Here is a 13,712-nt window from a genome sequence, read left to right as displayed (position 1 = left end):
GAAAGTAGAATTGTGAAATTTGGAAGGAATTTGAATCATTAACACAAATCATATGAGAATGCTCCAAAAGTTTTGAAAAGGCCCATGTATATTAACTAGAATTTTACTGTATTTCATATAAAGAAAATTTAAAGAAGAGTGTACATTATATTATTGAGATCACGAAGAGCACAAAAAGATAATGTAGAATTGATGTGATAAAGAGAATAAGATGATTACACAATTAAACTCAAAGAACAAAAGACACTAACAAAGAATACACATAAAACGAGATTTGTACAAATTGGAAGACTTGGAATCTGAAAAGACATTAACAGCAAATAACAAACAAGACACTGATAATATACACCCACACAACAAAGAATTCCACACCTGTTACAAACAATTTTGCTGTACAAGAATCTGTGCCAACATCATTGGTGACGTGGCAAGTGTAATATCCCGTATTAGAATGTTTTACTGAATAAAGTTGCACAAAACTGGATGAAACTTCTGTCACAATGCAACATGTTCCATCAGGATTTAACTCTTTGTCATCCTTAAACCATTTGAAAGACAGAGGAGGTGTTCCTTTTGCATCACTCTTGAACAGCACTGTAGAGCGTGGGGGAACCTCCTGTGACATTGGTTTTGTAATAAATCTTGGTGGCTCTAAAATTCATTGAAGAAAAACATATTTGTTGCAAGAAAGAGCATAAATTTCTAAATTTTGAATTTTGAACCATTAATAAATTTAAAATAGTTATTTCAATCATAAGACATTTAAGTGTTAAAATATGACAAATCCGAAATTTTGCCAAATGTATGAGTAAAAATGCAAAGGCAGTCACACCTTTAACAGTCAGCTTGCTACGGCATTCATCAGTTCCTGCTATATTTGATACTCTGCAGGTATAAATTCCACAATCAGCGATTTCTAGTTGATTAAGTTCCAAAGATAAGGTGTTATCTTGCTGTGATAGTTTATATTTATTACTATCCATGATCTCCTTTCCATCTTTACGCCAAAGAATGGTCATTGGAACAGAGCCAGATACTTTGCACTCCATGCTCACAGAAGAGCCTAGTGCAATGCCCAAGTCCTTCAATTTTTTTGTAAATGTTGGAGCAATCAATTGATCTGTACAATACAGAACACAACTTGTAAGCTTGAGATGCAAAAGTCAACCTAAAAGAGCAAAGTTGCTTTGATTACTGTATTCTATTTTTCACATACAAATAAAAATACTAACCTAATACAGCCAAGGAAGCTTTGCAGCTGTCAACTCCAAATTCATTCTGGACCTCAAAAGTATATTCACCACTATTCGACTTCTCTACTGACTGAATCTTTAGACTAGCCACATTATTTTCAAAGCTCAATTTACATTTTCTGCTGGATGTGAGCTCCGTTCCATCTTTAAACCATTTAACATTTAGATCTGGTGTGCCTGCCACAGTGCACTCCAAAACTGCTGGATTTTGTACAGTTATGTTGCATGATTTTGCTCTCTCAATAATTTTTGCAGGTTCTGTTAAGAGAAAATATTATGCTAATTGATTAGAGTAATTTAATATTTTAATCCTGTCTTCTTTTTAACATTAGTATGATAAATAAATTTGAAGAGAAATAAAAAAAATATTTACACATCAGCCAATCATATTTGTTAATATTCCTGACCAACCTGTTACTATCAATGTGGCATAGGATTTCTCAATCCCTGCATCATTTTTGGCCTGGCAGATGTATTTCCCACCATCTTTTGCTTCAACTGCTGCAATTTTCAGCATTGCATGATTGTTTTCAAAGGAAATAGATATATTTTCATCTTCTTTGATATCTACATTATTTTTCATCCAATTAATTGATAAAGGCTCTGAGCCTTTTACAAGACACTGAAAGCCAGTAGAATTTCCAACAAACGTTGTAACATTTTCAATCTTCTTCACAAATGATGGGGGTTCTAGTTGAAGATAAAGAGGTATACATATAAATATGAATGAAATGCTCTACCCTCTTTCCAAATTATAGTATAATGGCAAAATATGCTGCATTATGGAACTGATCATTAAAAAAGTTTAAATTAAATGTACAAGTTAGCTGCAAAAATCGCAATATGCCTCCAGTATTCCATTTTACTTAAAACTGGTGTATTCCTTTTTACTTGAAATACATTCATTAAAAATGACAAAAGGTACACCACTACCACCATGTAACTAACCTTTTAAACTGACAATACAACTGCAGGAACAGCTTCCCACATCATTGCTTGCTGTGCATTTATATTCGCCAACAAGTGAGACATCCACCTTCAAAATATGAAGGCTACTTAAAACATTCTTTGTGATCATCTTGTATTTTTCACTTGGTGGAATTCTTTTATTGTCCTTGTACCACATTACGTCAAAGGGACCTGTACCAGCCAATTCACATTCAAGAATAACACCATTGTTTCTTATAACCTCAGCAGACTGAAGTTTCCTTCTAAAACTGGGAGGTTCTAAAATCATGATAAAGAAATCAAAATTAAAAAAACACAGAAACTAACATTATCCTTGCTCAAAAAAGTAGCTGATGTCATTTGTTAGGAATTTGGACATTATTACAGACCTTTAATTTCAACTTCGGTGCTGCAGTTGTCACTGCCGGCTTCATTTCGTATTTCACACACGTAATGGGCACTGTCCTCTAGAATCATGTCAATAATCTCAAGAATTGCCACAGAACCATCAAATGATGTTGTATATTTGGCACTGGCAATAATTTCAGAACCATTTTTATACCAGGAAACTTTGATATCAGGTGTTCCAGTTACAATACACTCAAAACGTGCTGAGGCACCTTCCTTCATTATTGTTGAAGAATTCAGTTTTTTAATGAAACTAGGGGGTTCTAGAAATCAAAATATTATAAATTAAAAAAAACATATTAAGGATATTCAATAGTACTTGAAACCAATGAAACAATTATAAATAACTGTTTAAACAAGATTGACTGCTCAAGTTACTAATTTAATAAAAATCATGTTTTAATATCATAACTAGAGCAAACAGTATTTTGTTTTTAAATGCTATTAAGATTCCTTCAATGTTTAGTTTATGGTCAGGTATACCGAGGTGAAAAGCTTTTGTTGTGTGCTAACCAGTCAGCAGAAAGACAATACGTGATACAATCGATCCATTTACAGTGTATAGATACATAACGGAATAACGTTCAGTGCAAGGTAAGGCTAGCAAAGTCTGATTAAGGATAGTCCGAGGGTCATCAAAGAGGTAGATAGTAGTTCAGCACTGCTCTCTGGTTGTGGCAGGATAATTCAGTTGCCTGATAACTGCTGGGTAGAAACTGTCCCTGAATCTGGAGCTGTGTGTTTTCACACTTCTATACCTTTTGCCTGATGTGAGTGGGGAGAAGAAAGAGTGGCCAGGGTGTGCAACTGATTATGCTGCTGGCTTTGCTGAGGCAGAGTGGGGTATAAATGGAGTTAATAGAAGGGAGGTTGGTTTATGTGATGGTCTAGGCTGCGTCCATAATTCGCTGCAATTTTATGGGGTCTTAGATGGAGCTGTTCCCAAACCATGCTGTGATGCATCCCGATAAAATGCTTCCTATGGTTCAACAGTTGGAGTGGGGCAGTCTAGTAAAATTTCTTCAAAATTGTCATCATTGTCACTTTAGGATTGGATGGTACAATTAAATTACAGTGGACAGATCCAGGGGCCACAGTCTTCGAATAAAGGGGAGGTCATTTAAGACTGAGATGAGAAAAAACTTTTTCACCCAGAGAGTTGTGAATTTATGGAATTCCTTGCCACAGCGGGCAGTGGAGGCCAAATCACTGGATGGATTTAAGAGATCAATTTAAGAGAGAGTTAGATAGAGCTTTAGGGGCTAGTGGAGTCAAGGGATATGGGGAGAAGGCAGGCACGGGTTATTGAGGACGATCAGCCATGATCACAATGAATGGCGGTGCTGGCTCGAAGGGCCAAGTGGCCTCCTCCTGTGCCTATTTTCTATGTTCTATGTTGGACACTGTCTAATTTGCCAGTTTTTCAAAAATTAAACATTATATATTAGATTTACTAGAATGTTGCCTGGGTTTCAACAACTAAGTTACAGAGATAGGTTGAATAAGTTAGGTCTTTATTCTCTGGAGCACAGAAGGTTAAGGGGGGGACCTGATAGAGGTCTTTAAAATGATGAGAGGGATAGACAGAGTTGATGTGGACAAGCTTTTCCCTTTGAGAATAGGGAAGATTCAAACAAGAGGACATGACTTCAGAATTAAGGGACAGAAGTTTAGGGGTAATATGAGGGGGAACTTCTTTACGCAGAGAGAGGTGGCGGTGTGGAATGAGCTCCCAGTGGAAGTGGTGGAGGCAGGTTCATTAGTATCATTTAAAAATAAATTGGATAGGCATATGGATGAGAAGGGAATGAAGGGTTATGGTACGAGTGCAGGCAGGTGGGACTAAGGGGAAAAAAAATTTGTTTGGCATGGACTTGTAGGGCCGAGATGGCCTGTTTCCGTGCTGTAATTGTTATATGGTTATATGGTTATATAGTATTCCCCAACATTGGTATGGTGCTTTGCCTTAGTTAACAGAACAAAATTGTAGTATGGCATGATATAGAATAACAAGCCTAAAAATTTCAATGCTTTAAGACTACCATACCTCATTCTCACAATGGACAGCAGTGCAATATACTGCCACTTAAGTACAGTAACCGTCAAGAAAAAGAAATTTAAACATTCAAGATGGTAAAGCAAGAAAACTGTTTTGCATATATCAAAACAGGAGAACAAAGCCATAATTGCGCACCTTTAACAAGCAGGTTTGCAGAACAGGCATCTGTACCAATATCGTTGCTAACTTGGCAGGTATAATTACCCGCATCCGATATTTTAGATGAAGGCAATTCTAGGAAATATAACGAGCCTTCATTCCAAATAGAATATGCCATACTATGCATCAATTCTCTGTCCCCTTTGAACCATTTTGTAGATAGCGGTGTGCTTCCTTTTACAACACCTCTAAATTGTACTGAAGAACCAAGTACAACATCCTGGGACATTATTTTATCTGTAAAGCTTGGGGGCTCTAAAAAAATCAATAGAAAATGTTTGATTAACTCAGGGTTATATATATATATATGTATAAACTGGATGAAATGTTCAGATTATCGTTAAATTTATGAATTACAGAGCCTTCAAAAGTAAGAATGCTAAACAAAATTTAGAATTGGCGGATTCACTTATTTAAATATTTCAATACTGCAGCTAATGACATATGCAAACTCTTTTGTAAAGAAAGCCAATATTTGCTTTTCATATTGACGAGAAAGAAATGCGACAAAGGAATATTTCAAACCTTTTACACTTAAGACAGCACTGCATTCATCTTTTCCTGCTGAATTTGCTGCTTTGCAAGTGTAAATTCCATCATCTGAGAAGTCTAGTTCAATGATTTCTAATGAAATTATGTTCTCTTGAAATAGCATTTTGTATTTGTTACTAGTCGGTATTTCGTTGTCCTCTTTGTACCAAGTAATGCTCATTGGTATAGAACCAGAAACTTTGAATTCCATTCGCACTAAAGATCCTAAAGTACTGCTTATTTCCTTTAATTTTCTTGTTAACAATGGAGGAATTATTTGTTCTGTTCATATAAAGGGATAAATAAAAACATTAACGTTTCTGTGTCAAATATTACAAAATCTGTGATAAATTCCAGTATTATCTGATGTTTTAGGAAAAAAAAGCTATTAACAAGAAGTAATTACTGACCTAATACAGTCATAGGAATATCGCAGCTGTTAGCTCCAAACTCATTCTGGACTTCAAAAGTATAGTCTCCACTGTCATCCATTTCAACAGACAAAAATTTTAACCTGGCTATCTTATTTGCAAAACTCAATTTATATCTTCTGTTTGACTCCAGTTGTTTTCCATTTTTGAACCACGCAACATTTAATACTGGCGTACCAGCTACGGTACATTCCAAAATTGCTGGGTTTCCTGAAGTCACTGTGAGTGGCTCCGTTTTTTCTATGATATTTGCAGGTTCTGTGGAAAAATTACATCATTTAAATCACGAGAACATTACTATTTGATCGAATTGCTTTTGTAAGCTAATAAATTTTAGCAGAGCAAGCTGTCAATAGATGGGATTCCTCACAACAAATAAGGACCTATGTAATTTTGCATTCCTGCTGAAGGTGCATCGTTAAATTAGATTTAGCAATCCCAGTCAAGATGCTGGCAGCATTGCACTGATTGTACAAATTTAGCCTTAACCGGATAATCAGTTATCAATCTCATTCAGAAACACACTTAGAAACATAGAAAATAGGTGCAAGAAGAGACCATTCGGTCCTTTGAGCCAGCACCGCCATTCATTGTGATCATGGCTGATCATCCCCAATCAATAACCCGTGCCTGCCTTCACCCCATATCCCTGGATTCCACTAGCCCCTAGAGCTCTATCTAACTCTCTCTTAAATCCGTCCAGTGATTTGGCCTCCACTGCCCTCTGTGGCATGGAATTCCACAAATTTACAACTCTCTGGGTGAAAAACTTTTTTCTCACCTCAGTCTTAAATGACTTCCCCTTTATTCTAAGACTGTGGCCCCTGGTTCTGGACTCACCCAACATTGGGAAAGTTTTTTCCTGCATCTAGCTTGTCCAGTCCTTTTATAATTGTATATGTTTCTATAAGATTACCCCTCATCCTTCTAAACTTCAGTGAATACAATCTAAGTCTTTTCAATCTTTCCTCATATGATCTCCTGAACCTACGCTGCACTGCCTCAATCACAAGGATGTCCTTCCTCAAATTACTTGAGCAATAAGAACAAATTGCCTCTTTGATACAATGGCAGTGCTCTTTTGAAGATTTGATGATGATTGATTGGGTACCATAGAAAATTACAAATGAAACAATATTCTACTTATGATGCTGCATCCAGTGCTAGCTACTCAACATGGAAATGTCCCATTTCCAGTTACAACATCCCTCACTTTGTTGCGCACTATTTAAGTTTTGTTATAATAGTTTTTGTGGTAATATAAATTCCATGAAATGCGTATTATGCAGATAATACTTGTATTTATAATTTCTTACTAACCCATTACAATCAAAGTAGCAAAGCATTTTGTTGTTCCTGCATCATTCTTTGCCTGACAAATATAATTTCCATTGTGATTTTCCTCAGCATTAATGATCTGCAATGTGGCAATATTATTTTCAAAGGAAATTTTAATATTTTCATCTTCCTTGACACGTTTGTCATCTTTTTTCCAACTTGTATTTATGGGTCCTGATCCTCTTACATGACATTGAAACACAGCTGAATTTCCAGAAAATACTGTTGCATTTTCTATTGTTTGTATGAAGGTTGGTCGCTCTAATTTGAAAAAAATATCTTGTTATATTTAAACCATGAATGAAAAAAGTCAGTATTACTTAATATGTAATTGTTAATGAAATAAATAACATGCATATCCATGAAACTCGAATAAGGACATGACTGACCTTTCAAACTGACAGTAGAACTGCAAGAACAACTTCCCACATCATTTTTTACAATACACTTGTATTCGCCAACATCTGAGGTATCAGATGTTAGAATGCAAAGGCTGACTAAAGAAATGTCGGAGATCATTTTGTACTTTTTACTGCGACGAAGTTGTTTATTGTCCTTATACCACAAAATTTCAAAAGGACTTGTACCAGCCACCTCACATTCAAGAGTAACATCACTAGATTTAACTACCTCAGCAGGTTCAAGTTTCTTCACAAATGTAGGAGATTCTGAAGAGCAAACACGATAATATAGTTTACAAATCACAAGGGCTGAGGTTCAGGTTTACAAAATGATTCCCAACATCAACCATTGAAGCAAAAGTCCATATGATTTTTATTTTAATGTGTTAGGGATAAGCTACAGCTATCATTCAACATGGATTAATAAAATGTAATATGCTGGTAACTTTTTTGTTATTTCATACATTTCCACAACTTTAAAATAATATTTAGCCATATCAGTTTTCCCTCGGGTGCCCATGAATCTTCAATATAAATTAGTTAGGGAAGGGTGCGGATACGAGTGCAAGAATTGGAATTTATATCATATCAGACAACAGGAAACTAATGATGCAAATGAATAAATATTGCTAGGAAAGTAGCAACGTCATCAAGAGAATTTAAATATCTTTCGATATAGGTACAGAAGAAGTGGGAGAGCTCCTTCTGCCCCAATAAAGAAAGTCTTGGTCTCCAAATGAGGGCTTTCCACTTAACCAGCGGTGTTCCAGAAATTAAATTCAGTCTTTAGGAGTCAGTTTTGGAACATTCTATTAAAATGATTAGATATAGGTTCACAAATCAATTGTCAAGCTGTTACTTTTAATGCCCATTTCAAATAGCAGAACAGTCAGTGTTTAAAATAAAGGTTCTAATTGAACAAAAAGGTGAAACATGACTGGACAGACTTATTGACCAATCATGGACAATGAAAATGGGAATATTCACACACCTTTAACAGTGACCATAATGTCGCAAGATTCACTGCCAGCTTCATTTTGGGCTTTGCAGGAATAATTTCCAGTGTCATCCAAGTTTATATCAGCAATCTCTAAAATTGCCACCGAATCAACAAATGTCATTCTGCATTTTTCATCGATACTAATTTCACGATAATTCTTGAACCAAGCTACTTTGATTTCAGGTGTGCCAGTTACTTTACACTCAAAAATTGTTGTCTCTCCTTTTTTTAATATTGCTGTTGGATCTAACTTCTTAATAAAATATGGAGGTTCTGTTAAAACAAAGTTATTACAAATCATGAAACATATTAAAATACAAAAAGATAACTATTCAACATAACAAACAGTTTAGATACATATAAAACAATAAAAAGAATGAAAGAAGACAATGCGCGGCACAAAAGGAACATTAATAATAAAAACATCACAAAACATATTACACACAAATACTGCACACAACATTCAAAATCATTCCAGAATGGTTAAACATGTAAAGACAAATTGCACACCTTTTACAAAGAGTCTTGCTGCACAAGTGATACTGCCAACTTTGTTGCTGACTTCACAAATATAGTCTCCTGAATCAGAAACTTTGGCTGAAAACAACTCAAGTAAACTTGTTGAGCTTTCATTTAAAATGAAACAATCAGCTCCGGACATCAATTCCCTGCCATCCTTCAGCCATTTAATAGTTACTGGAGCAGTTCCTGTGACAACACTTCTAAAATGCACTGTAGAACCAGGTAAGCTTTCCTGGGACATAGGTTTTTCTATAAAGCTTGGAGGCTCTGAAAGTCAGGTGGAAAAAATACAATTGGTTCCCAAGAGTACATTGTTTATACGATATTGTACATTAAAAAAAATAAAAAGTTACTAATAAAATAAGAAATTACAATAATTTGCAATCAAATTTTAAGCTCTAAATATAGTAGCTTTCCTTAGAGTAAGAGGCAAAAATCAAAAAAATTAAGTGTATAAATACAAAAAAGATATAAATTAAGCTGGAAGCAAATTCATCTTTCAAACCTGTTATATTTAAGAAAGCACTGCATTCATCACTTCCCACTGAATTGGTTGCTTTGCAAATATAAGTTCCATGATCTGAAATCTCTAGTTGATTCACTTCCAAAGTTGTTGTGTTATCTTGAGATAATATTTTGTATTTCTCATTAGTTGTTATTAAAATGCGTTCTTTATACCATGAGAAGCTCATTGGAAGGGAACCAGAAGCTTTGCATTCCATTTGTATGAAAGACCCTAAAACACTGTTCATTTTGCGTGATTTTCGTTTAAACAATGGGGGAATTAGTTGATCTGTCCAAGGTAAAATGATAAAAGCACAGCCAATCAATTCATACAGCAAATATTAAAATTAATCAAAATCTATAATGCTTTTTAAAGTTTTAAGAATTATCATGTGTATTGATATATTGATATGATATATATAGTGACTACTGAAAGCCAAAATTAATTTCAAATTTCTCACAGCAGTGGCTCTTAGATATCCCATCATCACTAATTTCCAATTGGAAAGTTATAACATTATCTTTATATAAATTTGTGTTTTATGCAATTGCAATTTCCTTATTTAATAACCATTAATTTAAATGCATTAGTTATGTAGATTAGCTGACTTCCAATTGTAAATAAAATACTAACCTAATACTGTCAATGAAGCTTTACAGCTGCTCATTCCAAACTGATTCTTGACTTCAAAAGTATATTCAGCAGTGTCATCATTAGACACAGAAGAAATCTTTATGCTGACCACATTATTCTCAAAGCTGATTCTGTGTTTTCGACAAGACACCATTTCGTTACCATCTTTAAAACATTTAACATTTAGTTCTGGTGTACCAGTTACAGCACATTCCAGGTTTGCTGTATTTCCTGCCGTCACACTGATTGACTGTGCTTGTTCTGTGATTTTTGCTGGTTCTATGAGAATAAAAATCTCTTTTATATGTCATTACCATTAATTTCATTTTGGTCAATGCATGGCAAAATACCTGCATTGAATTATAATGAGAAAAATGAAATGCAGGGAAATAACAAGCTATTAATTGCTCACTGACCTGCTACCAACAATGTGGCAAAACACTTCTCAGTTCCTGCGTCATTCTTGACCTGGCACGTGTACTTTCCAGCATGAGTTTCTCCAACAGCATTTATTTGAAGAGTAGCAATATTATTCTCAAAAGACAAAGTAATATTACCATCTTCTTCGATAACATCTTTATCTTTCATCCAAGTTAAATAAATAGGCTTTGAGCCTTTTACTTGACTGTGAAATACAACTGAATTGCCTGATACTGATGTTATATTTTCAATCTTCTTTATAAATCCTGGGGGTTCTAGTTTAAAATAAATAATAACATGACTAAATGGAGTTATATCGCCTTTTCATGACAGTTTACAAATAGTTCAGCATTGAATTTCCAAATAAATAATTAAATGATTCTGCCATCATCACACACTTCAGAAGGAAATATTTTCTGATGGACTTGTAAAACTGACCTTTCAAACTGACTGTAGAACTGCAGGAACAACATCCCACATCATTTTGTACGATGCATTTGTATTCACCAACATCTGTGGTATCAGAATTTAGAATGCAAACACTAACTAAAGAACCATCAGAGATCATTTTGTATTTTTTACTACGTCGAATTTGTTTATTGTCTTTATACCACATAACTTCAAAGGGAGCTGTACCAGCCACCTCACATTCAAGAGAAATATCACTGGATTTAACTATCTCAGTGGATTGAAGTTTTCGTCTAAAGCTCGGTGGTTCTAAAAAGTAATCACAATAAAAAACATCTTAATGAATCAAGATACTATCAATATCCCTGAACAAGAAAGTAAAGAATTTATAGTCTCAATGAATTATTACAGACCTTTAACTTCAACTTCAGTGCTGCAGCTCTCACTACCAGCTTCATTTTGTGCCTCACAGATGTAGCACGCACTGTCGTCCAGAATCACATCAATAATCTCAAGAACTGCCACAGCATCATCAAATGTCATCATAAACTTTTCACTGGCCATAATTTCATCGCCATTTTTGTACCACGTAACTTTAATGTTAGGTGTGCCCCTTAAACTGCACTCAAAATGTGCTGAAACTCCTTTTTTTAGGACGGTTGGCGATTGCAGCTTTTTAATGAAGCTTGGAGGTTCTAAAAGCCAAAATATTATATATTTCAACATACATTTATACGGTAATCAAAACCAACGAATGTGTATGCATAAATAATTGGCCACAAAACACTAATCAAATTCTCCAAACCTACTCAAATTGAGCCCCCTCTTAAATCAGGGAAACAATATTCCTTTTTTCATGTTCCCCATAACTGCATCCAGTAAAATTGTTTATTACTCAGCCATGTGATGTGAGACCAGGCTATAAGAATCCTTAAAATCTCCATCATTGTCCTTAATTTCACTGAGGAAAATTCTCCTTTTTGTTTCCTGAAGCAAGACAGAATTCTCCACCACTAAATCGTGCTTTATCTTGCAGTTAATGGGGAAACTCCAGGACTTCCAAAAGCACTGAGTCGGACAATCAACTGACATTTGAATGCCACAAGGCCACCAAGCCCACTTCTTTCTTGCAAGTATGCATTTCTTTGGCAATATCCAGTCAGCCATCAGGAAGATAAAATGATGTTGTTGAATGTACGAGGTAACAAACCGTCAAGAAAACAAAATAATGTAACTAAATTTTCAAGGTAACAAAGCAAAAAAAAAAACTATTTATACAACTCACAACAGAGTATAAAAAGCCAGAATTGCGCACCTTTAACAAGGAGATTTGCAGAACAGTCATCTTTACCAACTTCGTTGCTAACTTGGCAGGTGTAGCTACCCGCATCAGATATTTTGGCTGAGAGCAATTCTAGAAAGTATGTCGAGCCTTCATTCCAAATAGAATATGCCACACCATGCATCAATTCTCTGTCCCCTTTGAACCATTTTGTGGATAGTGGTGTGCTTCCTTTCACAACACCCCTAAATTGTACCGTAGAACCGAGTATAACTTCTTGAGATATTATTTTATCTATAAAGCTTGGGGGTTCTAAAAATCAATTAAAAAAGATTCAATTAACTCAGATTCAAATTTATACTAGAAAAAATGATCAGATTAAATTTAACTTTCCAAATAAGATGCACTAATATATTCTTTAAAAGATTAAGTGTTCTTAAAATAAAGATAGATGGTTAAATCATTTATTTAACTACTTCAGTACTTTGTCAAACTACATATAGAAACTCTTTGTAAAGAATGTATTTACATTTGAGAAAGGCATGTAGGAAAGCAACTATTCAAACCTTTTATACTTAAGACAGCACTGCATTCATCCTTTCCTGCTGAATTTGCTACTTTGCAAACGTAAATTCCACCATCTGAAAAGTCTAGTTCATTGATTTCTAATGAGATTGTGTTCTCTTGAAATAGCATCTTGTATTTGTTACTAGCTGATATTTCTTTGTCCTCTTTACACCAAGTTATATTCATTGGAATAGAACCAGAAACTTTGCTTTCCATTCGCACAAAATACCCTAAAGTACTGCCCACGTCCTTTAATTTTCTTGTAAACAACGGAGGAATTATTTGTTCTGCTCAACATAAAGAAACAAAATGATAAAAAAAAACAATGATGTACTTCTAACTTTGTAATACACTATGGCAATCAAAAGATATAAGAGACAAAACATCAACACAATTTGCATACTGACCTATCACAGTCAAAGAAATACTACATTGGTTGGCTCCAAACTCATTCTGGACTTCAAAAGTATAGTCTCCACTGTCGTTTATGTCAACAGCCAACATTTTTAGACAGGCCACCTTATTCACAAAACTGAATCTATATCTTCTGTTTGTTTCTAGCTGCTTTCCATTTTTGAACCATGCAACATTTAATACTGGTGTTCCAGCTACTGTACATTCCAGAATAGCTGGATTTCCTGAAGTTACTGTGAGAGACTCAGTTTTTTCTGTGATATTTGCAGGTTCTGTGGGAAAAATATATTATTTACATCAAAAATTAAGCAATATTTTTCCAAGATTATGATAATAAATTTTGTGGAGAATAAACATCACTGTGGATTTGTAGGTCTCTTGAAGGTTCAAATCTTCAAAATTAGATAATACTATGATAATAAATGTTTCTACT

The 13,712-nt window shown here is 34.7% G+C and overlaps 1 protein-coding gene across 1 annotated transcript in view; it reads right to left on the bottom strand.

The window, feature by feature from the left end:
- The window catches only part of ttn.1 (titin, tandem duplicate 1), a 323,332-nt gene that overhangs the window by 200,638 nt on the left and 108,982 nt on the right, over nt 1-13,712 (bottom strand). Inside the window, 21 exon segments of the mRNA XM_055637723.1 lie at nt 373-651; nt 833-1,120; nt 1,233-1,511; nt 1,665-1,943; nt 2,202-2,480; nt 2,591-2,872; nt 4,804-5,082; nt 5,353-5,640; nt 5,769-6,047; nt 7,110-7,388; nt 7,517-7,795; nt 8,520-8,801; nt 9,039-9,317; nt 9,556-9,843; nt 10,189-10,467; nt 10,605-10,883; nt 11,047-11,325; nt 11,430-11,711; nt 12,332-12,610; nt 12,865-13,152; nt 13,273-13,551. Coding sequence (XP_055493698.1) covers nt 373-651; nt 833-1,120; nt 1,233-1,511; nt 1,665-1,943; nt 2,202-2,480; nt 2,591-2,872; nt 4,804-5,082; nt 5,353-5,640; nt 5,769-6,047; nt 7,110-7,388; nt 7,517-7,795; nt 8,520-8,801; nt 9,039-9,317; nt 9,556-9,843; nt 10,189-10,467; nt 10,605-10,883; nt 11,047-11,325; nt 11,430-11,711; nt 12,332-12,610; nt 12,865-13,152; nt 13,273-13,551 — 5,904 coding nt within the window.

This window comes from Leucoraja erinacea, chromosome 7 (assembly GCF_028641065.1).
Source record: "Leucoraja erinacea ecotype New England chromosome 7, Leri_hhj_1, whole genome shotgun sequence".
NCBI classification, from domain to species: Eukaryota; Metazoa; Chordata; class Chondrichthyes; order Rajiformes; family Rajidae; genus Leucoraja; species Leucoraja erinaceus.
Note: the sequence above shows the minus strand (reverse complement) of the source record. Positions and strands in the feature narration are given on the sequence as shown.